The 27,073-nt window shown below is 35.8% G+C and overlaps 1 protein-coding gene across 3 annotated transcripts in view; it reads left to right on the forward strand.

Annotated features, from left to right (window-relative positions):
- The window catches only part of KLHL4 (kelch like family member 4), a 163,707-nt gene extending 137,574 nt beyond the window's left edge, over positions 1 to 26,133 (forward strand). For all 3 annotated transcript variants that reach the window (XM_025878094.2, XM_073880944.1, XM_025878161.2), the window contains 2 exons: positions 23,021 to 23,192; positions 24,725 to 26,133. In XM_025878094.2, the coding sequence (XP_025733879.1) occupies positions 23,021 to 23,192; positions 24,725 to 24,784 (232 nt within the window). In that variant the 3' untranslated portion in view covers positions 24,785 to 26,133. The remainder of the gene's footprint in view (positions 1 to 23,020; positions 23,193 to 24,724) is intronic.
- Positions 26,134 to 27,073: the final 940 nt, after the last annotated feature.

Consider the following 27,073-nt stretch of genomic DNA (forward strand, 5'->3'; position numbering starts at 1 on the left):
GGAGGAGCAGTGGCCCGACTGGGCCGCAGATCACAGTTTATGGCAACCCCGAGCTGAGAGCCCGTGCCTCGGCTCCGTCTCTGCAGCTGGCTTCCCCACTCTGATACCTGGGAGCTCTGGCGCACTCAGGCACCCCCGGTCTTTCTGTGACCCCAAGTGTCCTGAGACCACACTGTCCCGGGAGGATTCCACCCCCGAATTAGCCACTGCAGCGACGTCCCTCCGCGGAGCTGACTTCTAAAAGTCCCGATTTTGTGCTCCGCGGCTCTATCACCTGCCAGATGCGGCCAGCGGAGGCCCCTCCTCCGCCATCTATCCTCCCGAATATCGCCTCAGATTCACTTCTCCGCACGTCCTACCTTCCAGTAAGTGGTCGCTTCTCTGTTCAGAGAGTTGTTGCTACTCTCCTCTTCGATCTCCTGTTGAGTTCGTAGGTGTTCAGAATGGTTTGATCCCTATTCAGCTTAATTCCTGAGACCAGACGAAATCTAGGTCTCCTACTCCTCCGCCATCTTGCAGACTGCTTCAATTTCTTTAGTGGTTATAGGTCTGTTCAGGTTTTCTATTTCTTCCTGGTTCAGTTTTGGTAGTTGATACATCTCTAGGAATGCATCCATTTCCTCCAGATTATCTAATTTCCTGGCAAATAGTTGCTCATAATATGTTCTTATAATTGTATTTCTTTGGTGTTGATTGCGACCTCTCCTCTTTCATTCATGATTTTGTTTATTTGGGTCTTGTCTCTTTACTTTTTGATAAGTCTGGCCAGGGGTTTATCAATCTTGTTAATTCTTTCAAAGAACTAACTGCTAGTGTCATTGATCTGTTCTACTGTTCTTTTGGTTTCTATTTCATTGATTTCTGCTCTGATCTTTATTATTTCTCTTTTCCTGCCAGGTTTAGGCTTTATCTGCTGTTCTTTCTCCAGCTGCTTTAGGTGTAGGGTTAGGTTGTGTATTTGAAACCTTTCTTGTTTCTTGAGAAAGGTTTGTATTGCTACATACTTTCCTCTTAGGACTGACTGCTGTATCCCAAAACTTTTGAATAGTTGTGTTTTCCTTTTCATTGGTTGCATGAATTTTTTTAATTCTTCTTTAATTTTCTTGGTGACCCATTCATTCTTTAGTAGGATGCTCTTTAGCCTCCATGTATTTGAGTTCTTTCCGACCTTCCTCTTGTGATTGAGTTCTAGTTTCAAATCACTGTGTTCTGAAAATATTCAGGGAATAATCCCAATCTTTTGGTACTGGTTGAGACCTGATTTGTAACCAGGATGTCATCTATTCTGGAGAATGTTCCATGGGCACTAGAGAAGAATGTGTATTCTGTTGCTTTGGGATGGAATGTTCTGAATATATCTGTGAAGTCCATTTGTTCCAGTGTGTCATTTAAAGTCATTATTTCCTTGTTGATCTTTTGCTTAGATGATCTGTCCATTTCAGTGAGGGGGCTGTTAAAGTCTCCCACTATTATTGTAATGTTGTTGAGGTTTTTCTTTGCTTTTGTTATTAATTGGCTTATATAATTGGCTGCTCCCATGTTAGGGGCATAGGTATTTACCATTGTTGGATCTTCTTGTTGGATAGACCCTTTAAGTAGGATATAGTGTACTTCCTCATTTCTTATAACAGTGTTTGTTTTAAAAATCTCATTTGTCTGATATAAGGAATGCCACCCCAGCTTTCTTTTGGTGTCCATTAGCATGGTAAATGGTTTTCCACCCCCTCACTTTCAATCTGGGAGTGTCTTTGGGTTTAAAATGAGTCTCTTGCAGACAGCATATCGATGGGTCTTGTTTTTCTATCCAATCTGATAGCCTGTGTCTTTTGATTTGGGGCATTTAGCCTATTTACATTCAAGGTAACTATTGAAAGATATGAATTTAGTGCCATTGTATTGCTTGTAAGGTGACTGTTACTGTATATTGTCTGTGTTCCTTTCTGGACTATGTTACTTTTAGGCTCTCTCTTTGCTTAGAGGACCTCTTTCAATATTTCTTGTAGGGCTGGTTTCATGTTTGTCAATTCCTTTTAGTTATTGTTTGTCCTGGAAGCTTTTTATCTCACCTTCTCTTTTCTTTTGTTTTATTATTATTATTATGTTATGTTAATCACCATACATTATATCATTAGTTTTTGATGTAGTGTTCCATGATTCATTGTTTGCATATAACACCCAGTGCTCCATGCAGAATGTGCCCTCTTTAAAACTCATCACTAGGCTAACCCATCTTCCCATCCCCCTCCCCTCTAGAACCCTCTGTTTGTTTTTCAGATTCAGCCTAGCTGGATATTGTATTCTTGGCTGCATATTTTTCTCATTTACTGCTCTGAATATATCATGCCAGTCCTTCTTGGCCTGCCAGGTCTCTGTGGATAGGTATGTTGCCAATCTAATTATTCTACTATTGTAGGTTACAGATCTCTTCTCCCGAGCTGCTTTCAGGATTTTCTCTTTGTCTCTGAGACTCGTAAGTTTTACTATTAGATGTCGGGTTGTTGACCTATTATTATTGATTTTGAGAAGGGTTCTCTGTGCCTCCTGTATTTTGATTCCTATTTCCTTCCCCAAGTTAGGGAAGTTCTCTGCTATAATTTGTTCCAATACACCTTCTGCCCCTCTCTCTTTTTCTTCTTCTTCTGGGATCCCAATTATTCTATTGTTGTTTCATCTTATGGTATCATTTATCTCTCGAATTCTGCCCTCGTGGTCTAGGAGTTGTTTATCTCTCTTTCTCATCTTTATTTTCCATCATTTGGTCTTCTATATCACTAATTCTCTCTTCTGCCTCATTTATCCTAGCAGTTAAAGCCTCTATTTTTGAATTGCACCTCGTTAATAGCCTTTTTGATTTTGACTTGGTTGTATTTAATTCTTTTATTTCTCCAGAAAGGGTTTCTCTGATAACTTCTATGCTTTTTTCAAGCCCAGCTGGCATCTTTAAAATCATCATTCTGAACTCTAGTTCCAACATCTTACTAATGTCTGTATTGATAGGTCCCTGGCAGTCGCTGCTGCCTCTTGTTCTTTTTGTTGAGGTGAGTTTTTCCGTCTTGTCATTTTGTCCAGAGGAGAATAGATGAATGAAAGAACAAAATACTAACAGGGTAACAATGTCCCCAGAAAAATATACACTAAACAAATCAGAAAAGACCTGAAACGAGTGGGGGGAAAAGGGAAAGAAAGAAAAAGATAAAAACAAACAAAAACAGAATAAAACAACCAAAACAGAATATGATCAAATATGATCAGGCTGGTGCAAAAATCAGTTCCACACACTAGATTTTGGGCGTATTTTGGTCTGTAGAAGAACGTGCCTCCCAAAATTTTAAAGAAAGAAAAACTTATATATGTACAAAATAAGGGTTAATACACTGAAGGGATGGAATATGACCGTAAAGATGAAAATTATAAAAGATTTTATAAAATGAATTGATAAGATAAGAAGTTGGTTGAGAAAAGAAAGAGGAGGATTTAAAAAAGAAAAGAAAAAAAAAGGGAGAGAATGTGATCAGGCAGGAGATTAGAACAAAGCCATACACTAGAGATTTAGGGTATATTTTGATCTGTTAGAAGAAACTGTATCTCAAAATTTTAAAGAGAGAACAAATATATGCCAAAAATAAGGGTAACTACTACGAAGGGATAGAATATGACTCTAAAAATGAAAAATAAAAAATGTTTTTAAAAAAAGGCATTGATAAGATGTTGGTTGAAAAAGGGAGAAAGAAAAGTTAAAAAAAAATTAACTTTGAAAGACTAAAGAATCATTGTAAAAAAAAGCCATGAATTTTGTGTGCAGTGTTCCCCTAGCTCTGGAGTTCTGCCGTTCTCATTGATCGGCAAACTTGGTCTTGGCTGGCTGTTCTTGCTGATCTTCTTGGGGAGGGCCTGTTGCCGTAGTTCCCAAATGTCTTTGCTGGAGGCGGAATTGCCCCGCACTTGCCAGCTCCGAGCTAAGTAATCTGCTCGGGTTTGTTCTCAGGAGCTTTTGTTCCCTGCAAGCTTTCCGTCCAGCTTTGGAGGATGAGAGTGAAAATGTCAGCCTCCCAATCTCCACTCCAGAGGAGCCGAGAATTTGGGGCCCCACTCCTCAGTGAGTCCCCGGAGAAAAGCAGTCAATCACTTCCATCTCCCAGGTCTCCAGCCGCACTCAATGCTCACCCGGCCAGTGACCAATCATTTCTATCTCCGGCGCACAACCCCGTGTGGAGTCTCCAAACCCAGCAGATCCCTGCAGTGCGCTCCTGCACTGCTCCTCCTGGAGAGGATGGGGAGTCTCCCCGGATCTGCCACTTATTGGGTCCCTGCTGTAAGTGCAGTGGCCCGACTGTGCTGCGGATCACAGTTTATGGCAACCCCGAGCTAAAAGCCCACTCTTCAGCTCTGTCTCTGCAGCCAGCTTCCCTGCTCTGTTACCTGAGAGCTCTGCTGCACTCAGGCACCCCCAGTCTTTCTGTGATCCCGAGGGTCCTGAGACCACACTGTCCCAGTGAGGGTTTCACCCCCCGCTTAGCCCCTGGAGCAACGTCCCTCAGCGGAACCGACTTCTAAAAGTTCCAATTCTGTGCTCTGCTGCTCTATCACTTATCAGTAGCGGCTGATGGAGGTCCCCTCCCCCGCCGTCTATCCTCCCGAATATCACCTTGGATTTAATTCTCCGCACATCCTACCTTCCAGAAAGGGGTCACTTCTCAGTTCAGAGAGTTGTTGCTATTCTTTTCTTTGATCTCCTGTTGAGTTTGTAGGTGTTCATAATAGTTTGATCCCTATCCAACTGAATTCCTGGGACCAGACGAAATCCAGGTCTCCTACTCCTCTGCCATCTTGCTCCTCTCCCTCTTCTAGTCTACTATTTATTCCCATCAGTGTATGTTTAATTTCAATTATTGAGTTTTATTTCTCTGATTGGTTCTTATTTATGGTTTTTATCTCTTTTTTAAGGGTTTCATTGATGTCCTGCACTCTTTTCTCAAGTCCATGTGTACCTTTTGACCATTACTTCATATTCTATATCAGGCATATTACTTATCTCTGTTTCATTTAGCTCTTTGGCTGTGATTTTGTCTTGTTTTTTTTTTTTCATTTGTGATATATTCTTCTGTCTCATTTTTTCTAATTCTTTTTGTCTATTTCTAACTATTGGGAAAGTCAGGTACATTTTCTGCTCTTGAAAGAAGTAGCCTTATGAAGAAGAGGTCCTGTAGTGCCATGCAGTGCAATGTCCCTTGTTCACCAGAACCTGCTGCTTCAAGATTGCCTCCTATGTGTGTTGCCTGCACCCTGCTATTGTGGCTGAGCTGTTTTTGCCTTCAGTCCAGGAATCTGCAATGTCTTTCTTTGCCTATGGTGGGCAGTATTTGGTCCCTGTGTTGTTAGTTGGCCCATCTGTGTCTTCCTTGGGCTTGAGTCAGACCAGGCATTTTCCTGACCTGCAGAGCACTTTCCTTGTGTTATCCCCTGAGAAGCTTTCATTTGTGGGTAGGTCCTGTAGTCAGATCAGATGTCTGCCCCCAGCTCACTCCTGGGCAGCAGTTGGACTTGTGTATGTGATTATCTTCCCATTCTCCTGGGACAGGAGTCACCTTGGAGTGGTACTGGCTCCTGTCATGGTTGTTTGCACATTGCCAGGTTTGTGGCACTCCTTTGGATGGCCTCTGGCAAGTGCGTATTAGAAGTTATATGTCCTCAGGAAAACCCAGGGGTAGAGTGCACAATGTTAAAAATGTTTGCACAGTCAGCTGTGGAAGGGGACCTTGAGCCACTTTAGAAAACTCCTGAAGCAGGACTGGAGGGGGCAGGTCCACAGGAGTATGTGGAGATGGAACATGCTGTTGGCAAATTCAGTAGCAATTGGTGGTGGTGTGCTGGTTCTCAACGTTTGTGTGTGTCTAGACTGGGGTCCAGGGGAGGGAAATGGTGTCTGCCAGCTCCTTTGTTCCTGGGAAGTCTCCTAAGGATCCTGCACCTCCAGCACATGCTCTGAGACTAGTAAACAAAACTCATTCCTGCATACCCCAGGTGTTTTTCAAACTACTGCTTCGATGCTGTATCTCAGTAAAGCTGTTTTTTGTGCTCTCACTTTAAGGTCAGGGACTCAGTCTCCTCTTGCCCTCCTAGGTCACTCTTAGCCAAGCCTGCTAATTTTTAAATTTCCAGATGTTAAGCCCTGCTGATTATAAGAACTTGTGAAATGTCGCCCTCTGGTTTTCAAGACCAAATATAATGGGGATTCATCTTCCCCATACAGGTTCCCTATGCCTGGAGTGCCTGATGTGAGGGTCTGTTCTTTCCACTTTCTATGTCTCTGGCATCTTTTCTTTCCATGGACAGACCTGTAGGCCCCTTTATCTCCCAACCACATCTCTGCCCTTCCTGCCCACTGGTGTGGCCTCTTCTCTACATTTAGATGTAGAGAATGTGTTCTAGAAGTTTTGGTTTTTTTCTGGGTTATTTACACTGTTGTGAGTGCTATCTAGTTGTATCCATAGAACAAGGTGTGTTTAGGGTCCTCCCACTCCCCCATATTCCCTAGAAGTCTTCAATCACGTGATTTTATCCTTTGCTTTGTTAATGTGATATGTCATGTTGATTGATATGTGAATACTGAACAATTCTTTCATCTCTGGAATATATCCGGCTTGATCATGGTGAATGATCCTTTTAATATATTGCTGAATATTATTTGCTAATATTCTGTTGAGGATTTTGCGTCTATATTCATCAGGGATATTGGCCTGTAGTTTAGTTTTTTGTTTGTTTTTTTGGTGCCTTTGTCTGGTTTTGGTATCAGAATAATACTGGTTTCATATAATGTATTTGGAAGCTTCCCTTCCTCTTATATTTTTCAGAATACATTGAGGACAGTAGATATCCACTCTTCTTTAAATGCTTGGTAGAATTTACTAAACTATCTGGGTCTAGACAGCTATTTTTTGATTTTTTTTTTGATTACTGATTCAGTTTTGTTACTAATAATTGGAATTTTCAGATTTTATATATCTTGTGATTCTGTTTTGGAAGATTGTATGCTACTAGGAATTTATGCATTTCTTCTAGGTTGTCCAATTTGTTGACACATAATTTTTCATAGTATTTTCTTATAATTTTTTTGTGTTTCTGTGGTGTCAGGTAACTTCTCTCTCATTTCTGATTTTATTTATTGGGTCCTTTCTCTTTTTCTTTTGATGAGTCTGGCTAAGGGTTTATCAATTTTTTTTATCTTTTCAAAGAACCAACTCTTAGTTTTATTCATTCTTTTCTATTTTTTGTTTTTAGTCTATGTCATTTATGTCTGCTCTGATCTTTAATAATATCTTTTACCTACCTTGGGATTTTTTTGTTGTTATTGTTCTTTTTTCTAACTCCTTTAGGTATAAGGTTATATTGTTTATTTGAGATTTTTTCTTATTGCTTGATATAGGCATCTATTGCTATATATTTTCCTCTTTGCACTACTTTCACTGCATCTCAAATATTTTGGCACAATGTGTTTTTTATTTTTATTTGCCTCCATTTATTTTATTTAGCTGCTAGAATTTTTATTTCTTTTTTTATTATTATTATGTTATGTTAATCACCATACATTATATCATTTGTTTTTGATGTAGTGTTCCATGATTCATTGTTTGCGTGTAACACCCAGTGTTCCATGCAGAACGTGCCCTCTTTAATACCCATCACCAGGCTAACCCATCCCCCACCCTCCTCCGCTCTAGAACCCTCAGTTTGTTTTTCAGAGTCCATCATCTCTCATGGTTCGTCTCCCACTCCGATTCTCCCCCCTTCATTCTTCCCCTCCTGCTATCCTCTTCTTCTTTTATTTTTTTTAACATATATTGTATTATTTGTTTCTCAGGTACAGATCTGTGATTCAACAGTCTTGCACAATTGACACCACTCAAGATAGCATATACCCTCCCCAGTGTCTATCACCCAGCCACCCCATCCCTCCCACCCCCCACCACTCCAGCAACCCTCAGTTTGTTTCGTGAGATTAAGAATTCCTCATATCAGTGAGGTCATATGATACATATCTTTCTCTGATTGACTTATTTCACTCAGCATAACACCCTCCAGTTCCATCCACGTCATTGCAAATGGCAAGATCTCATTCCTTTTGATGGCCTCATGATATTCCATTGTGTATATATATATATATATATATATACATATATATATATATATACCATATCTTCTTTATCCATTCATCTGTCAATGGACATCTTGGCTCTTTCCACAGTTTGGCTATTGTGGACATTGCTGCTATAAACATCGGGGTGCATGTACCCCTTCAGATCACTACATTTGTATCTTTGTGGTAAATACCCAGTAATGCAATTGCGGGATCATATCCAAAATCTATAAAGAACTTCTTAAACTCAACACCCAAATAACAAATGATCCAATAAAGAAATGGGCAGAAGACATGAACAGACATTTCTCCAAAGAAGACATCCAAATGACCAACAGACACATGGAAAAGTGTTCAACATTGCTCAGCATCAGGGATATCCAAATCAAAACCTCAATGAGATATCACCTCACACCAGTCAGAATGGGTAAAATTAACAAGCCAGGAAACGACAGATGTTGGCAGGGATGTGGAGAAAGGGGAACCCTCCTACACTGTTGGGGGAATGCAAGCTGGTGCAGCCACTCTGGAAAACGGTATGGAGGTTCCTCAAAAAGTTGAAAATAGAGCTACCATACGTGCCTCCATTTAGTTTTGTTTTATTTCTTCTTTAATTTCTTCATTGATGCACTGGTTATTTAGAATCTTGTTTTTTAGCCTCTATGTTTTCCTGGTTTTTACAGTTTTATTTTTCTTGTGTATCATTTTTAGTTTCATATTTTTGTGGTCAAAAAAGATCCATGGTATGAATTCAGTCTTCCTAAATTTATTGATGCTTGTTTTGTGGCCTAGCATGTGATCTACTCTGGAGAATATTCCATGTACACTTGAAAAGAATGTGTACTCTGTTGTTTTTGGATGGAATGTTCTGTATATATCTGTTATGTCCATCTTGTCTAATGTGTCATTGAAAGACACCGTCTCCTTATTGATTTCATGCCTGGATATTCTCTGCATTAATACAAATGGGGTGATAAATTCCCCTATTATTGTATTACCATAAATTTCTCTATCTCCAGTAATATTCGCCTTATGTATTTAGATGCTCCAGTGTTGGGTGCATGGATATTTATACTTTTCTTTTTGATTGGTCCCCTTATAATTAATAGCATTCTTTTTCTCTTGTTACAGTCTTTGTTTTATAATTTACTTTTATTTTGATAAGGTTGCTACCCAGGTTTTTTTTTTTTTCTCACTTCCATAGGTATGGTGAATATTAGTCCATGTACTATATGTTGGCTAACTGAAAATAATGAAAAATTTCAAAAAAAAAAGAAAAAAATAAAAGAAAAAAATATATACATTTTATTTGAATGTACAAAAAATTGTTGAAAATAATATTATTCCATCCCTTCACTTTAAATCTGTATCTGTTTTTAAGTATGAAGTTAGTCTCTTGTAAGCAGAAAATAAATGGGTCTTTGGAAAAAATTAGTCTGCCATCTTATGTCTTTTGATAGAAGCATTTAGGACATTTATATTTAAATATTGATAAGTATTTACTTATAAAAATTTATTCTGCCACCCTATGGATTTTGATAGAAGCATTTAGGACATTTATATTTAAAATAAATATTGATAGGTATGTACTTATGGGAATTGTGTTGTTCTTTTCTCTGGTTGTTTCTGTATTTCTTCTGTTTCTTTCTTCTTGCCTTGGTCTCTTTCTCTGTGAATGACAACATCCTGTAATGTTTTGTTTGGCTTTCTTTCTATTGTTTTGGAATCCATTATAGATTTTGGGCTTGTGGTTGCCATGAAGTTCTTATATAACACCCTATGTGTATAGAAATCTCTATTAATTTGATGGCCATTTAAGTTCAAACACATCCTTATGGGGAAAAACAACTTTTTTCTTTGCTTCTTTTTTACTACCTCATCCATGTTTTATGTATATGTTGTCATATTTTACTTCTTTTATTCATAATGTCCTTAAGTGTAATCATGGGCGTTTGTTTTCCATTTATAAAAGTCTCTTCATTTCTTGTAAGACTGGTTTAGTAGTGATGAACTCTTACCTTTTGATTGTCTTGGAAAATTCTTTATTACTTTTTCAAATCTGAAAGATAAACTTACCAAACAGAGTATTTGTAGCCATAGTTTTTTTTTCTTTTCAGCACTTTGCATACATCATGCCACTCCTTTTTTATTTGCAAAGTTTCTGCTAAAAAATTTGTTGATAGCCTTATAAGTTTTCCTTTGTAGCTTACTTTTTGTTTTTAAGTTTTCCTTTGTAGCTAAATTTTTGCTTTTGTCTTGCAGCTTTTAATGTTTTCTCTTTACCTTTAACCACTCACATTTTAATTATTTTGTGTTGTGATATGGACCTCCTTGAGTTCAGCTTGTTTGGAACTCTTTATGCTGCCCTCATAGAACAAGTTTGGATGTTTTCCTTGCCTTACTATTTTATGAAACAGCTTCAGAAGAATAGGTATTAGTTCTTCTTTAAATGTTTGGTTGAATTCCCCTGGGAAGCTATCCAGCCCTGGACTCTTGTTTGTTGGGAGATTTTTAATTACTATGTCAATTTCTTTGCTGGTAATGGGTCTCTTCAGATTTTCTATTTCTTCCGGTTCCAGTTCTGGTAGTTTATATGTTTCCAGGAATGAGTCAATTTCTTCCAGATCGCCTAATTTGTTGGCATACAGTGGCTCATAATATATTTTTAAAATTATATTTCCTTGGTGTTGGTTGTGGTCTCTCCTCTTTCATTCATGATTTTATTTTATTAATTTGGGTACTTTCTATTTTCTTTTTGATCAGTCTGGCTAGGGTTTTATCAATCTTAATAATTCTTTAAAGAACCGAGTTTCATTGATCTGTTCTATTGTTCTTTTGGTTTTTATTTCATTGATCTCTACTCTGTTCTTTATTATTTCTCGTCTCCTGCTTGGATTAGGTTTTATATGTTTTTCTTTCTCCAGACCCTTTAGGTGTAAGATTAGCTTGTGTATTTGAAACTTCCAGTTTCTTGAGAAAGGTTTGTATTACTATATACTTCCCTCTTAGGACAGCCTTTCCTGCATCCCAAAGATTTTGAACAGTTGTGTTTTCATTTTGATTAGTTTCCATGATTTTTTAAAATTCTTTTTTAAATTTCCTAGTTGAGCCATTCATTCTTTAGTAGGGTACTCTTTAATCTCCAAGTGTTTTAGTTCCTTCCAAATTTCCTCTTGTGTTGAGTTCAAATTTCAAAGCATTGTGGTCTGAAAATATGGAGGGAATAATCCCGATCTTTTGGTATTAGTTGAAACCTGATTTGTGACCCAGTATGTGATCTATTCTGGAGAGTATTCCATGTGCACTCAGGAAGAATTTGTATTCTGTTGCTTTAGGATAGAATGCTCTGTATTTATCTGTTAAGTCCATCTGGTCCAGTGTGTCATTCAAAGCCCTTGTTTCCTTGTTGATCTTCTGCTTAGATGATCTGTCCATTGCTGTCAGTGGGGTGTTGAAATGCCCCAATATTATTGTACTATTATCAATATTGCTTTAATTTGGTTATTAATTGGTTGATATACTTGCCTGCTCCCAAGTTAGGAACATAAATATTTGTAATTGTTACATCTTCTTGTTGGGTAGAACCTTTAAATATGATATAGTGTCCCTCTTCATCCCTTACTATAGTCTTTGGTTTAAAATCTAATTTGTCTGGGCGCCTGGGTGGCTCAGTCGGTTAAGCGACTGCCTTCGGCTCAGGTCATGATCCTGGAGTCCTGGGATCGAGTCCCGCATCGGGCTCCCTGCTCGGCAGGGAGTCTTCTTCTCCCTCTGACCCTCTTCCCACTCGTGCTATCTCTCATTCTCTCTCTCTCAAATAAATAAATAAAATCTTTAAAAAAAATAAAATAAAATCTAATTTGTCTGATATGAGGGTTGCTACCCCAAATTTCTTTTGATGTGCAATGGCATGCTAAATGATTCCCCACTCCCTCACTTTCAATCTGGAGGTGTCTTTAGGGTTAAAATGAGTCTCTTCTAGACAGTATATGGATGGGTCTTTTTTTTTTTTTCCTTCCCATTCTGATTCTCTGTGTCTTTTGATTGGAGCATTTAGCCCATTTACATTCAGAGTAACTATTGGAAGATATGAAAATAGTGCCATTTTATTACCTGTAAAGTCCCTGTTTCTGTAGATTATCTTTGTTCCTTTCTGGTCTATGTTACTTTTGGTCTCTCTCTTCACTTACAGGATCCCCTTTAATATTTCTTGCAGGGCTGGTTTAGTGATCACAAATTTTTTTAGCTTCTGTTTGTCCTAGAAGGTCTTTATCTCTCCTTCTATTCTGAATGACAGCCTTGCTGGATAAAGTATTAATGACTGCATGTTTTTCTCATTTAGTACCCTGAATATATCATGCAAGCCCTTTCTGGCCTATCAAGCTCTCTGTGGATAGGTCTGTTGCCAGTCTAATATTTCTACCATTATAGGTTACGGAGCTCTTGCATTGAGCTGCTTTCAGGATCTGAAATTTTCAAGCTTTACTGTTATATATCAGGATGTTTATCTATTTTTATTGATTTTGGGGGGCATTCTCTCTACCTCTGGGACTTGAATGCCTGTTTCCTTCCCCAGATTAAGGAAGTTCTCAGCTATGATTTGCTCAGATATACCTTCAGCCCCTCTCTCTCTTTCTTCTTCTTCTGGGACTCCAGTTATTCTAATATTGTTCTGCTTTATGGTGTTGCTGATTTCTCAAAGCCTCCCCTCATTGTCCATTCATTGTTTTTCTCTCTTTTCCTCAGTTTCCTTCCTTTCCATCATCTCGTCTTCCATGTCACTGACTCTCTCTTCTGTCTCATTTACTCTAGCTGTTAAAGCATCCAATTGAGATTGCATCTAAGTTAGAGCATTTTTAATTTTGGCCTGATTAGATCTCATTTCTACACTAGGAGATTCTCTAGTGTCCTTTATGCTTTTTTAAGCACAACCAGTAACTTTATAATCATTATCATGAATTCCAGCTCTAACATTTTACTTATATACATACTACTTAGATATGTGGCAGAAAGTATTACTGCTGTTTTTTTCCTTTGTTGTGAATTTCTCCTTCTAGTCATTTGGTGCAAAGTAAAATGGATAAAAGCAACAAAATCAGAAATATCAACCATGACCCAATTGAAATACACACTAGACAAATCTGAAGAGGTCAGAAACCAAAATGAAACGAAATTGAAAAAAAAAGGGGTGAAAGAAAGATTATAATCTCCAAGGTGGACAAAACAAGGTGACCCACTTGGTCCTGGGTGTATTTTGGTCTGTTTGTTAGAAGACACTAAATCCCAAAATTGTAAAGAAAGATATATGTATATATATATAATATATATATAACATATAAATGTATATATAATGAGTGTATATATACAAAAAAATAAAATTAATACATTGTAATGAAGCCAAAAATGAAGAGTATATCTATAAAATGTAAATGTAAGAATGAAAGTTAAATAAAAAGACAAGAACAAAGAGTTGATATAATAAGAAACTTGTTGAGAAAGTGATGTGCATTAAGGAGGTCATGTGATGTGATGAGCGCTGGTGTTATATGAAACTGATAAATTATTGAACATTACATCTGAAACTAATGATGTACTATAATTTGGCTAATTGAATTTAAATTAAAAAATAGGAAAAAAAGAAAATTTTAAACTGAACAATAAAAGAATCATGAGAAAAAACCTAGACTTCTATATACTATTTGTCCCTAGCCCTGGAGTTTTGCAGTTCTGTGTGTTTGGCAAAGTTGTTATTCTCCTGATGTTACAGCTCGTCTTCTGGAAAAGGGTCCTGCTGCACTTAATTTCAGGTGTCTTTGCCTGGGCGCATTTGCACTGCCTCTTGCCAGGGGGCTGGTCTCAGTGTAAGCTGTTTTGGGTTCTTCTATGTGGCTTATTTTCTCTGAAGGTTTTCTGTGCTACTTCAGAGGATGAAGATAAAAATGGCTATGCCCTGATCTCTAGCCCTGGAGCTGAAAGATCTTAACCCCTTCTCTTTAGTAAAACCTCAGGGAAAATCAATCTTCACTTCTGTGAGTGCAAAACTCTACAGGGGCGCCTGGGTGGCTCAGATGGTTGGGCGTCTGCCTTCGGCTCAGGTCATGATCCCAGGGTCCTGGGATTTAGTCCCACATCGGGCTCCCTGCTGGGCGGGGAGTCTGCTTCTCTCTCTGCCTGTGCCTTTCTCTCTCTGACTCTCATGAATAAATAAATAAAACATTAAAAAAAAACTCTACAGACTCCTCTGGTGAGCACCCATGCTGCCCCTCCTGGGGGAAAGCAGAGGATCACCCGTGTTTCTGCTCTTTGCAGGGGCCTGCCCAGAGAGTGGTCACTTGATTGTGCATGCACCCATGCCGCCTCTCCTGGAGGAAGGTTGAGGTTGGCCACATTTCTGCCTTTTCAGGGCCCAAGGGGAGAGTGGTCACCTGAATGTGCTGCTGTTCAACGTTTATCACAAACCGGGCTGATAGCCCCCTCCCAGGCTTGCTGACCCTCACTGGTTTCCCTGCTCCAATACTTGTGAACTCTGCTGGCTCAGGCACCCCCATTATTTCCATGACCCTGGGATCCTAAGACACAGTGTCTCACCTAGGATTCTGCCCTGCCTTGCCAACTGAGCAATTTTAAGGCAGGGATGTCTCCTACTGGAGTAGATTTTTAAAAGTTCTGATTTTGCCCTCCAGAGCTCTATCACTTTCTGGTAGCTGGCTTAAGGAAACTCTCTCCATTCCTCCACCTACGTTTTTCCTCCAATACATCCCCTCCGATTCACTTCTCCACACCTCCTACCTTGGAGGAAAAGTGACCCAGAGAGCATTCCCACAGCTCCCCAAACTTTGTAAACTGTGGTGTTTTTTTTCTGTGCCCCAAAGTGATTGGGACTTGCTGAGGCAGCAAACCAGTTATCACCACTGGACCCTGATCCTTTCTGAACTTTTAAGGTAGAGGGGGGACATAAACCTGTTCTTCTCTAGTCCTTCTGACCTGATAAGCATTGCTCTAGTTCCTCTGCCATTTGGTGGTGTTCTGGTGCTGTCTCTTTTACATTCTAGTTCGTCTTTTAAATTGTGACTTCTTTTCTGTGTCCAAGGATGGAGAAATCTGTTCCCAATCCCTCTTTACTATCCTTCCATACTGCAGTTTGCAGTGTGGAGGTTAGGGATTCCCTTTGTTACTGTGTCTCATTCTCTCTTGCATTTCTCCTTTGCCATTCTCTCTTTTGTTGTACAGAAGCTGTTCATTGGCCCTCAGTTTTTATTCAGGAGGAATTGTTCTTTATTTGGTGTAATTAGGTGTGTTCTTTGGAGGAAGTGAGTTCAGGATCTTTCTAGCTTACCATCTTGCACTGAAACATCCTAATTTCCCCTCTTTCATTGTTGATTTCAATTGAGTTTTCTCTTTTTCTGGTATTCAATCTAGCTAAAGTTTTATCAATTTGGTTGATCATTTTGCAGAACCAACTATCAATTTCATTGATTTTCTCTATTTTTAAATTTTCTTCATTATTTGTTTATTGTCTAATCTGTTATTCCCTTCCTTATGTTAGCTTTGGGGTTAGTTTTTCTTCTTTTTATATTTTCTTAAGGTGTAAAGTTAGGTTGTTGATTTGAAATTGTTCTTTCTTTTTAATGGAAGCATTTATAGCCATAGATTTTCCACATAGCCCTGCTTTTTCCACATCCCATAAGATATGGTATGTCATGCTTTCATTTTCATTTTCTAATTTCCTTATATTCTTTGACTCATTGGCTTTTTTAAGTGCATGTTCTTTCATTTTCATATATTTGTGGTTATTCCAGATTTCCTTTTGCTGTTGATTTATAGTTTTATTTCATTGTGAAAAGACCTTGCATGTTTTCAACTTTTTAAATTTATTAAAATTTGTTTTATGTGCTAACATATGCTCTATCTTGGGTAATTTTCCATGTTTACTTGAGAAAAAATGTTTTTTCTGTTTTTATTAGGTAAAACATATTAGAATATATATGTGTTTATATATATGTGTGTTTATATATATACTTGCTGTTTGTTGTTGAAAATATATATGATTTTGTCAAATACATATACATATATATATCTTTGTGTATATATATGTATATATGTATAAATTAGGTTCAAATGGTCTATAATGTTCAAGTCTTCTATGTATTTATTTATCTTCTGTCTGGTCATTAAATCTATTATGAAAAATGAAGAATTAAATTCTCCTATTACTGTAGAGCTATTTCTCCCTCTAATTCTGTCAATGTTTCCTTCATGTATTTAGAAACTTTGGTGTTTGGTCCTTTTATGTCTATAATTGTTATACGTTCTTTGTAAATTGACCTTTTTATCATTATATAATGTGCTTTTTTTCTCTTATTATAACAGCATTTGTCTTAAAGTCTATTTTGTATAATATTATTATATTCACCTTTACTGTCTTTTGGTTACAATTTACCTCGATTTTTTTTCTGTTCTTCCACTTTTGACCTATGTGCTTCCTTAGATCTAAAATGAGTCTCTTGTAGACAGCATATAGCTGGATTCTGGTTTTTTTTTTTTTTTTTAATTCTTCTACCAAGGTATGGCATTTAATAGGGGAATTTAATCCATTGACATTTAAAGTGATTATTGAGAAAGATTTAACATAGCCATTTCGTTATTTGTTTTCATATATTTTATAGCTTTTTTGTCCCTCATATCCTATCTTCTTGCCTTCATTGTGTTTCGTTGATTTTTCATAGTGACAAGTTTTGATAATGCTCTTAATTCCTTTTTTTGTATATTCTAAAATTATTTCTTTTGTGGTCATCATGGGGATTACATGTAACAACCTAAAAATTTACCAGTCTATTTTAAATTGATACCAACTTAACTTCAATTGCATAAGAATATTCTAATCTTTACAGGTCTGCCCTCTTCCCTACTTTATGTTTTTGATATAACAAATTGTCTTTATATATTGTGTATGTATTAACATAGCTTTGTTTAAGATTTATTTATGTATTTGAGGGGGGGGTCATAAGGAGCGGAAGAGGGAGAGTATCTCAAGCAGACTCTCCACTGAGCATGTAGCCCAAGGCAGAGCTCAGTCCAACAACACTGAGATCATGACCTGAGCTAAAATCAAGAAACTGACTGAGCCACCCAGGCACCCCTCTACTAACATAGTTTTTAATTATTTTCATGCTTTTGTCTTTTAAGGCCTATACAAAAACAAACAATAGAGATATAAACTGAAATTAAAATAATAGTTTTCATATTTGTCCATGTTTTTACTTTTACCAGAGAACTTTATATATTCATATGACTTTGAGTTACTGTTTAGTATTTTTTTTTAATTACAACTTGAAGGACTAACTTTAGAATTTCTTTTTTTTTTTAAAGATTTTATTTATTTATTTGACAGAGAGAGACACAGCCAGATAGGGAACACAAGAAGGGGGAGCAGAAGAGGGAGAAGCAGGCTTCCTGCAGAGCAGGGAGTCCGATATGGGGCTCGATCCCAGGACCCTAGGATCACAACCTGAGCCGAAGGCAAACACTTAACGACTGAGCCACCCAGGCACCCCTAACTTTAGAATTTCTTATAGGGCAGATTTGCTTGTAATAAACTCCTTTACTTGTTTATCTGGGAATGTCTTAATATTTCCCTCTTTTTTGAAGGGCAATTTTGCCAGTTAGAGAATTCTCAGTTGACAGGATTTTTCTTTAAGCACTTTAAATGTATCTTCCTACTTCTTTCGGTTCTCTAATGAGAAATTTGTTCATACTCTTATTGAGGATCACTTGTGTGTCAAAAATGTTTTTCTCTTTCACGATTATCTCTTCGTTTTTGATGTTCAACAGTTTTATTATATCACCCCAGTGTGGGTCTGTTTAGATTTGTCCTACTTGAGGTTCACTTAGATTTTTGGATTTGTAGACTCATATTTACTTAGAATTTTGGAAGTTTTAACTATTATTTCTTCAAATATTATTTCTTCCTCTTCCTCTTCTTCTAGGACTTCCAAAATGCCTATGTTGATCCACTTGATGATGTCTCATAAGTCCCTTAGACTCTGTTCACTTTTCTTTATTCTTTTTGCTCCCTAGACTTGATCATTTTAAATGACTTGTCTCAAGTTAACTTATTTTTTCTTCTGCCCATCTGAGTCACCTACTGAACCCCTCTAGTGATTTTTCAATTCAGTGATTTTATTTTTTCAGCTCCAGATTTTCTGTTTGGTTCTTCATAATTTATTTCCCTTTGTTATTGTCCTTGTTTTGTTCATTTATCATTTACTGATTTCTTTTAGTTTTCTTTTTGTTCCTGATCTTTTAGTTCCCTTTAGTCTGTTTTTCTTTTAGCTCTTTGAGCATATATAAAACAGTCATCTTAATGGCTTTATCTTGTAAGTAAGTCAGAAGCCTGTGTTTCTGTAGGGATGGTTTCTGGAGATTTCTTTGTTGTTGTTTTGTTTTGTTTTGTTTTTGAATGAAACCCACTTTCCTGTTCATTTGTATTCTTTGTGATCTTTTGTGGAAAACTGGGCATTTGAAATAACAGATACCTTTCCCAGTCTCTGAAGATAAGCTCCATTCATAGGGAAACCTCACTAATAAGCAGGTTATGTTCTGTGACTGGGATCAAGCCAGCATGAAGACTTGAGGCCTTTTCAGACCTTTCTTAGGTGTGTTTTTCCTGGACCATTTTATGAGTGTGTGCTTTTGATTCTTTGTTGGGGCACCTGGGTGGCTGAGTGAGTTAAGCATCTGACTCTTGATTTCTGCTCAAGTCATGATCTTAGGATTGTGAAATCGAGCCCTGCATCGGGATCCACACTCAGCAGGAAGTCTGCTTGAGATTCTCTCTATCTCCCTCTGCCCCTACTTTCTCTCTCTCTCTCTCTCAAATAGATAAATAAATATTAAAAAATAAATGTCTTATTTTGTTTAAGAGTCTCAGCCATGATGCTTCTTAGGCCATAGTTCTTCTATTATAATCTTCAAGCAGTAATCTCTTGCTCCAGTTCTATGTATATCTGTAATATCCCTATATCTTTCACAAGACATGTGTAGTACTACTTCCCATGGATTTTACTAGCCTGAGATCAGAGCTGTCACTTCTGACTGTGTGATATCTCAGTTATATGATTATATCTAGTAAATAAAAGGTCATGAAGTTTTGTTACTATGAAAACAACCTGAATTCACAAAAATTTCACCTTAATTAAAACTTAAATCATGTAAATATATAGACAGATATAATGCCTTAAGCCCTTATGACAGCAATTTTCTTGTAATAAATCCAAGTTAGTAAGAGATTTTTGTTATGGATGTTAGAATCCATGTTTTGTTTCACTACAGCTTTGAAGGCTTTTTGTTAGATCTTAATGGTATAACTTGTGTTGCATTTGCTTGGTTCCTTGTACCTAAATGTATAGGTCTACAAAACTAAGTTTGGTAAGGAAAAGGACACATTTCATAAGAAAAAATATCTAGAATACACAAAATATTTTAATTAAATAACCATCTTATAACCTCTTACTATGCCAACATTTCCCTGGCTTTACTTTATGAACACCTGACATTGTGGAATTGTACATTAATACCTGAAAGAGAAAGGAGTTGGGCTCTATTTTAGGACAACAGACTGTTCACTATAAAAATAACCTAACAATTTCTTAAAGTGTCAATACTATTTTAAATAGACATTTACACACACAACTAGAAAAACATAAACTCAGTTCATATTTTTTGATAAAATTCATAGTGCAAACTACAAAATTAAATATATACAAACATCCTAATAATTAAATGTTTAACCTTATTGACTGACATAATTACATTTCCAAATATACTGATTTTTTTAAAAATTCAGATACAGTTAAAAAATTTAATGGAGAGGCACCTGGGTGCCTCAGTCAATTGAACATCTGCCTTCAGCTCAGGTGATGCTCCTGGAGTCCTGGGGTAGAGTCCCTCATCAGGCTCCCTGCTCAGCAGAGAACCTGCTTCTCCCCCTGCCCCTCACACCACTTGTGCTCTCTCTCAAATAAATAAATAAATCTTTAAAAAATTTAAGGGAAAAAAGCACTTCACATGTACTAAAAAATATATAGCATACTAGTTAAAAGTATTTTGTTTGAAGACACACAAATCTAAGTTCAAATCCCAATTTCACTATTTACAAGTTAGGTGACCTTGATCCAGTTATTTTACATCCACAAACACCAGTTTCCTCATGTGAAAAAAAGGGAATAATTACAGTGTCAATCCCATAGAGTACAATATAATAAATGATAATGAACTTAGTACATTGTCTTGTACCTGTTAAGTACTCAGCAGAAGTTAGTTGATGGTTGTTTTTGTTTGTATTATTTTTGTAATGATCATTATTGTTATTACTATTATTATCCCCTTATTGGCATTTTCTTTGAAAAGACCTTGAGAAAATGGTTAATGTTAAAATATAATTTTCAAAATATTATAATTATGACTTCATACAAATATAAAATTAACATGGGCCAAGGATTTTATGATTCATTAATTAATGAGGTAACCCATAAGATGTTAAAACTGGTTCAAAAGGGTCTTTGAAGAAAAGACATATAGACAATTAGGAATACTGAAAAAAATTGTTAATAGGTGCAAAAGTAGTTAATAACCTATGGAGAGTAAAATTTAATCTTTGGTGGTCATTTCTACATGGTGGAAATTAATTCTATCTCCATTAGGCAAAATTCATTTGTACAAGAAAACAGTTTTCTACAACTTAACACCTACAGAATTGTAAAATAGTTCTATTAGTAGAAAACCAATCAAAAGTTCACATTCTATGGAATCAGATAATCCTCATTTTTATGTCTGAGACAATTTTTCTGACTGTTTTCTACAACTAAAACAATGTTGGCCTACTCAGTACTTTAAGAATCTCATTCAATTATTTAAGGTGATAATTTAAATGTTTCTAAAATCATCACATAAACAAGTTGGTTGATTCAGGGATTACTATTTCTATAATGTTGATGAGAAAACTGAGGTAAAGTAGTCAAGCAAATTATTCCTAATTTCTCTAAGTGTAGGAATAAGTCCATAGCTAATTCTCTTTACTTCAGCTCCATCTTGTTTCTACTAGAATATATATACTGTTATTCAAAGTAAGGAGAGACAGAAAAACAAAAATAAAAAGGGAGAGATATGATGTTATTTTAATTTTAAAGTGATATAGTGGCTAACTTTTTTAAAATTTTATTTTATTTTGTTACATTAGTCACCATACAGTACATCATTAGTTTTTGATGTAGTGTTCCATGATTCATTGTTTTCATATAACACCCAGTGTTCCATTCAGTACGTGTCCTCCTTAATACCCATCACCGGGCTAACCCAGTCCCCCACCCCTCTAAAACCCTCAGTTTGTTTCTCAGAGTCCAGAGTCTCTCATGGTTCGTCTCCCCTTCTGATTCCCCCCCTTCATCCTTGCCTTCCTTCTCCTAATGCCCTCCATATTATTCCTTATGTTCCACAAATAAGTGCTTTTTCTTTAATAACTTCTCCTGTTTGTCTTTACAGATAATAACCTTATTGCCAATTATTTTCTTCAAAAGATTCAATGTTACCCAAATCTCTCTTGTTAATCAAACAATAGCAAGATAATATTAATATTAGACAGATCTTTGAGCATTAATTATTATGCACATACAGGAAAGTCAAGTTTAGATGCAAATTTGTAAGGAAATCCTTCTGTGAGCCCTGGTTCACCATTCATTTATGTATGTAGTCTGTTAGTTGAGGAGAGCACCAATTAGTAATAGCAAATGTGTTGAACATTTAGCTTAGCTAAATCATACAGTTATGGATTTTCTGGTTCTGGGTTTTATTATAACAGCAGAATTGAAGATGATACACTACATGACAATCAACAATATGTATGGAACACTGAGGTTATTTTAATTCTTGCTGATTTCAGATATTATTAAAAATATTACTAGATGTGAGACCAAGTTCAAATGGAAGCTGAGATCAGATAATTTCAAATATATCTTAAGAGATGAAAACAGAAATAAAAGAGGTAATAGAAATATAAGAAAATTAGTAGAAGGTAATAAATAAAAAATTATTCTGTAAAATAAACTTTTTTCACTGGGTTTTACAAATAGGCCAATATAAAAGCAGAGAACATTTTCACGTATAATTATGTAAGTTTTTTTTCATTGCCCACCCCTTTCAGATTTTAGTATTTTTTTTTTAAGGCTTCAAATTTTAGGAAAGAATTCCTGGAGAAGGTTTTATTACTTACTGAATTCTCTTTCATTTAGCTTACAGAAAAGGTTTAGGGATAAAGAGTTAACTTCAGATTAAAATGGGAAAAATTCCTCCTGTGAAGATAAATTGGAACACTCATGGGGAAAATGATAGGATAAAACTATGGTCAGTCTAACTACAAATAATACTAAAACCAGGGTACTACATTCTACAAAACAAGGAGGCAATTATATTCAGATTTACTTGAAATGTGGGCTCTCACATGAACAAGATAAGGCATCTCACAAAAAACTTTTGACAAACAAAGAATAAGAGAAAAACAAAAGGTTTCCAACCAGCATACTAAAAGAGAGAGGGGACATTTTTCTCGTAATGATAAGATGCTAATATGTGAAATTTCCTCATAGAGAATCTAAGTACTAATCAAAGGATGCATAGTACTTTGGAAAGGAAATACATTTTTGATATGCTTTGAGTGATGTCTTATGGTTGAAAAGAATTTTGTCATGTACTTATTTTGAACATTTAATAGACTAAACTTGCTATTTATAAGATGTTTTTAATTCCTTATATTGGGTAAGTATACATTTTATTAATGTCTTATTTTTAACATTATTGGACTTCATCTTTTAATTTTCTTCCTAAACTCTTAAGGTATGATCCAAAAAATGATTCATGGTCAACTGTAGCACCTCTGAGTGTTCCTCGAGATGCTGTTGCTGTATGTCCCCTTGGAGACAAACTCTATGTGGTTGGAGGATATGATGGACATACTTATTTGAACACTGTTGAGTCATATGATGCACAGAAAGATGAATGGAAAGAGGTACTGTCATTTAAAGTATTGAAATTAGTACATTTCAGGTTTTAATAAAAGCCTTTAGAATATATGTTTGGAATTAGGGCCTACCCAGAATCTTTTAGTGAAATTTGCAGTATTTGCTTTACCTATACTATTGAATACAGTTAGTTGATCTAATTTATCATTGGCAGGATCCATCAATACTTATATGAAAGAGAACAGAACATTCTCTTGGCTTTATGGACTCATTCCTTTCATAGAAAAGTGAATCCAATTTGATAATTCAAAAGCTTTACTCAAGTGAATCCAATTCAATAATTTGGAAGACTTATCTGGCCAACTTTCTAAGTATGTATTATGACTTGAGAACCAAAGTGCAATGTCCTTATCAACAAATATCTGTGCCTTCTTATTGGTTGTTGACCAGGGAAAATTTTTTTCAGTCCCCTTTTATAGAGATTGTATAAACTACAACAGTCTTAATTCTTAATCAGTCATTCAAGGAATTTAGTGAACAATGAGAGACTGGATTAAACCCTCTCAAGAATGCTGGGTATCTAACAGAAGAAATTCTAAGGAGAGTACAAGAAAGACATCTTGGGGATGCTAAAGGCAAACTTGATGCTTTTGACATTTTTTTCTAGTGATAACACTGCATTTATTAAAAAAAATATCTAATGGTGTTCTGTTAATTAAATGGCGGCTTAATAAAAAAATAATAAAGTATGATTAACTCCTCATCATTTCCACAAACAGGCAAACATTTTTATTTTGTATTTAACTTCACCTTCCCTTATACTGACTTCATGCTGTTCTATATTCTACACAGTAAGCTGGTTACTGTTCTCAATAAATATGTATTAATATAATGACAGCTGACAATGGCTTTCTATCTCCTCCAACAATTTGATTTGTTAAGACCCTCAGAAACACTCAAATTCTGCCATGTAGGTAGCTCCTTATTTTATCAGTGTTTAGAACCAACTAGGAATGGAAGAAAAAAAAATAGCAAACAGGAGTTGTTAAGTCAAATACAATAATCAAAATGTTTCCTAAGCTTGTGGAATTTACTTTTCTGAAAATTGCAGACCAGTAGCTTAAAGGACCTAGATTCTATTCCTGGATTTTCACTGTTTCATCGTGTGACCTTGGAAAGAGTGAAAGAGAACTAACAAATACTGGAATTATAATCACTATCTGCCAAATTATTTTTGTTCATTATCTCACTTAACCCTAACAAAAACCTCGAAGGATTTCAAGCTAATAATTTTAGGTGTAATTTTTATTAGCTGTAATTTTTCAAATGAGAAAATTATCGACCAAAATCACCTGCTTCTCAGACTCAGCTCTACATCATTTAAATAATATATTCTTTCCACCACACTGGACAGTTATTTGGGCTGCAATTTCCATCTTTATACCAGGTGAAGGTTGGACCAGAATAGCTAAGGACTTGTTCAACTCCAACATGGTTTATATATATATATATTATGCTGAAGACAAAGTTCATTAAGACAGAATTTCTTTCCTTACTTTTTCTTTTTTTTCTCTGTTAGGAAGTTCCTGTCAACATTGGAAGAGCTGGTGCATGTGTTGTGGTGGTGAAGCTGCCATAAAGCTATCTTTATCAATAGGAGTGAAACTGGTCATTTCACAAAATGGATTCGGAAGAAGAGAAGAAACGTGTTATTTCCTTCAATTAGTAATCAAACATGAACATTATTGTGTCATTTTAATATGTAGTTATAATTTCATTTGTGAAGTTAAAGCAAGTTTTCAAACATGAATTACATATAGGTGTTAAATGTATGTGTTGTTGCAGCTGATAATATAAGTGGAAATCCAATAGTCTAGGTTTAGCCTCATTACTAAAATTTTTAAGGGAAATCAATAGTGACCAAGGTATGAAAGGTTGTAAAAGCATTGGTAATTTTTAAGTTAAGAATAGGAGAAGAACATTTTCTATTTCAAAACACAAAAGGTACTCTATTTTCTGAAATACAATATAAAAGAAAACATCTAAAGCTTAAAATATGAAGTCTGATTTTTCAGTAAGACATCATTCTCTTATTCAAAAATATACCAAATAGCTAAATAATACCTCATTTTAACAATAGGAAGGCTATTACTGGGTTAGGGCTAAAAAAATAACTGATTTACATAATATTTTATGCTGATCACAGTATATTAAAATTTTCACAGACTTACTCTTTTACAGTACCATCTTATAAAGCACACATACAAATTTAGTATTTTTAACGTATTGTCTTACTAAATTTGTTACCAGTAAAATATTGTAATTTCATATACAATCTATATAATAAAATAGTAAATATTTATCATATTGATAAAATGTGACCTCAGCTTTAGAGTGTCAAGGCCTCGCTTGTATAGAAAATAGTATTCTCAGACATTTCTTTGAACTCTATAAACAACTATCATTAAGTTAAAGAATTTTTCAAAAACAAAACAATTTTCAAAGAACAGGAAAATTGAGAAGATGTTCTACAATATTAACACATGGGAAGACCAAACTGTTCAATATTCATGGTTAGTTCTGTAATTATATTTTATGCAGCAATACATGTTTCTGTTAATATTATATTCATCCAGAAGAAAATGTTAAGGATATATGCACTACAAAATCTTAAAAAAAAAAAATAGCTGGCTGGGTAGTATTTTACCTTTAAATCCCTACTTCCATTTATCCCATTATAAAAATATTTAAGAGAAAATATTGAAAAAAACTTCTATATGAAAGTAACTTTTCAAGTAAACATGTGATTTTAGGATTTATGCAATGTTCTTTTTAAAAGGCTTTGTATTGTAGTATATGAAACCAACAAATAAAACCCAGAGAGATGCTTGTAATATGTACTACTACCTTTTAAGTTTTAAAAAAGAGCAACATACGTTGTACAAAAATATCTGTATTTTGACAAAATGAATTTAAATAAAATCTATTTGCTCTGGTTATAGTGTTAAGTGGTTATTATGTTATGTGCAGCTTAAATTTTGTTTTTATATTTATTGTCCCAATAGCTAAAATATTTAAACACAAAAATAAAATTTCCCTCCTTTGTTTCTTATCACTGCCACTGTCTTTAATTATAAATAGAGGTCTATAGTCATCTTCAGTTCTAAGGGTGTAGAGATGGAGACATAGAAATGCTGTAAAAAATAAATACACACACAGCTCTATTGAATTGTTAAATTCATCTTATTCAAATCCATGTAGGCGTAGTCTTATGTAACTTTTACCCCTAGAGCAAAGTCTGGCCTGTCAAGTTAAATTGGAGGATGGGTCAATGGAAAAGAAAGAACAAAGAACCTATCAGACTGATCACAACCCAGTTTGACAATGCTCCAGTCACTGCTAGATGGCACCAATAGGGAGACTGTGTCCAGAGTCATGCCTGGTCAAGTAAGCAGAGATTGAAGAGTATTTTCTTGATGGTCTATTTGGGCTTACTTCACTTAAATCAGATATTGACTAGTAATATATATAGACTAATAATATCTTTCTTTTTTTTTTTTTTAAAGATTTTATTTATTTACTTGAGAGAGAGAGAGAGAGCAGGGTCAGAGGGAGAAGCAGACTCCCCGCTGAGCAGGGAGTCCGATGTGGGACTCGATCCCGGGACTCCAGGATCATGACCTGAGCCGAAGGCAGTCGCTTAACCAACTGAGCCACCCAGGCGCCCCAATAATATCTTTCTATATATCTATATCTATATATATCTCCATATATCACCCAGGGCTACTGCTGAATAGCTGTATTTGAAAATTGTGTTTAGGCCACTATGGCTTAGCTGGATTGCCAAAGTTTAAGTAAATCTGAGCATTTAGAATGGAGATAATACAGAGGCTCAGGGCAATAAAACATAACTGTGTTTGCCTCAGTC

The sequence above is a fragment of the Callorhinus ursinus genome, unplaced genomic scaffold (genome assembly GCF_003265705.2).
Source record: "Callorhinus ursinus isolate GAN/ISIS: 27379988/994484 unplaced genomic scaffold, GSC_fseal_2.0 scaffold40, whole genome shotgun sequence".
In the NCBI taxonomy this organism is placed as follows: Eukaryota; Metazoa; Chordata; class Mammalia; order Carnivora; family Otariidae; genus Callorhinus; species Callorhinus ursinus.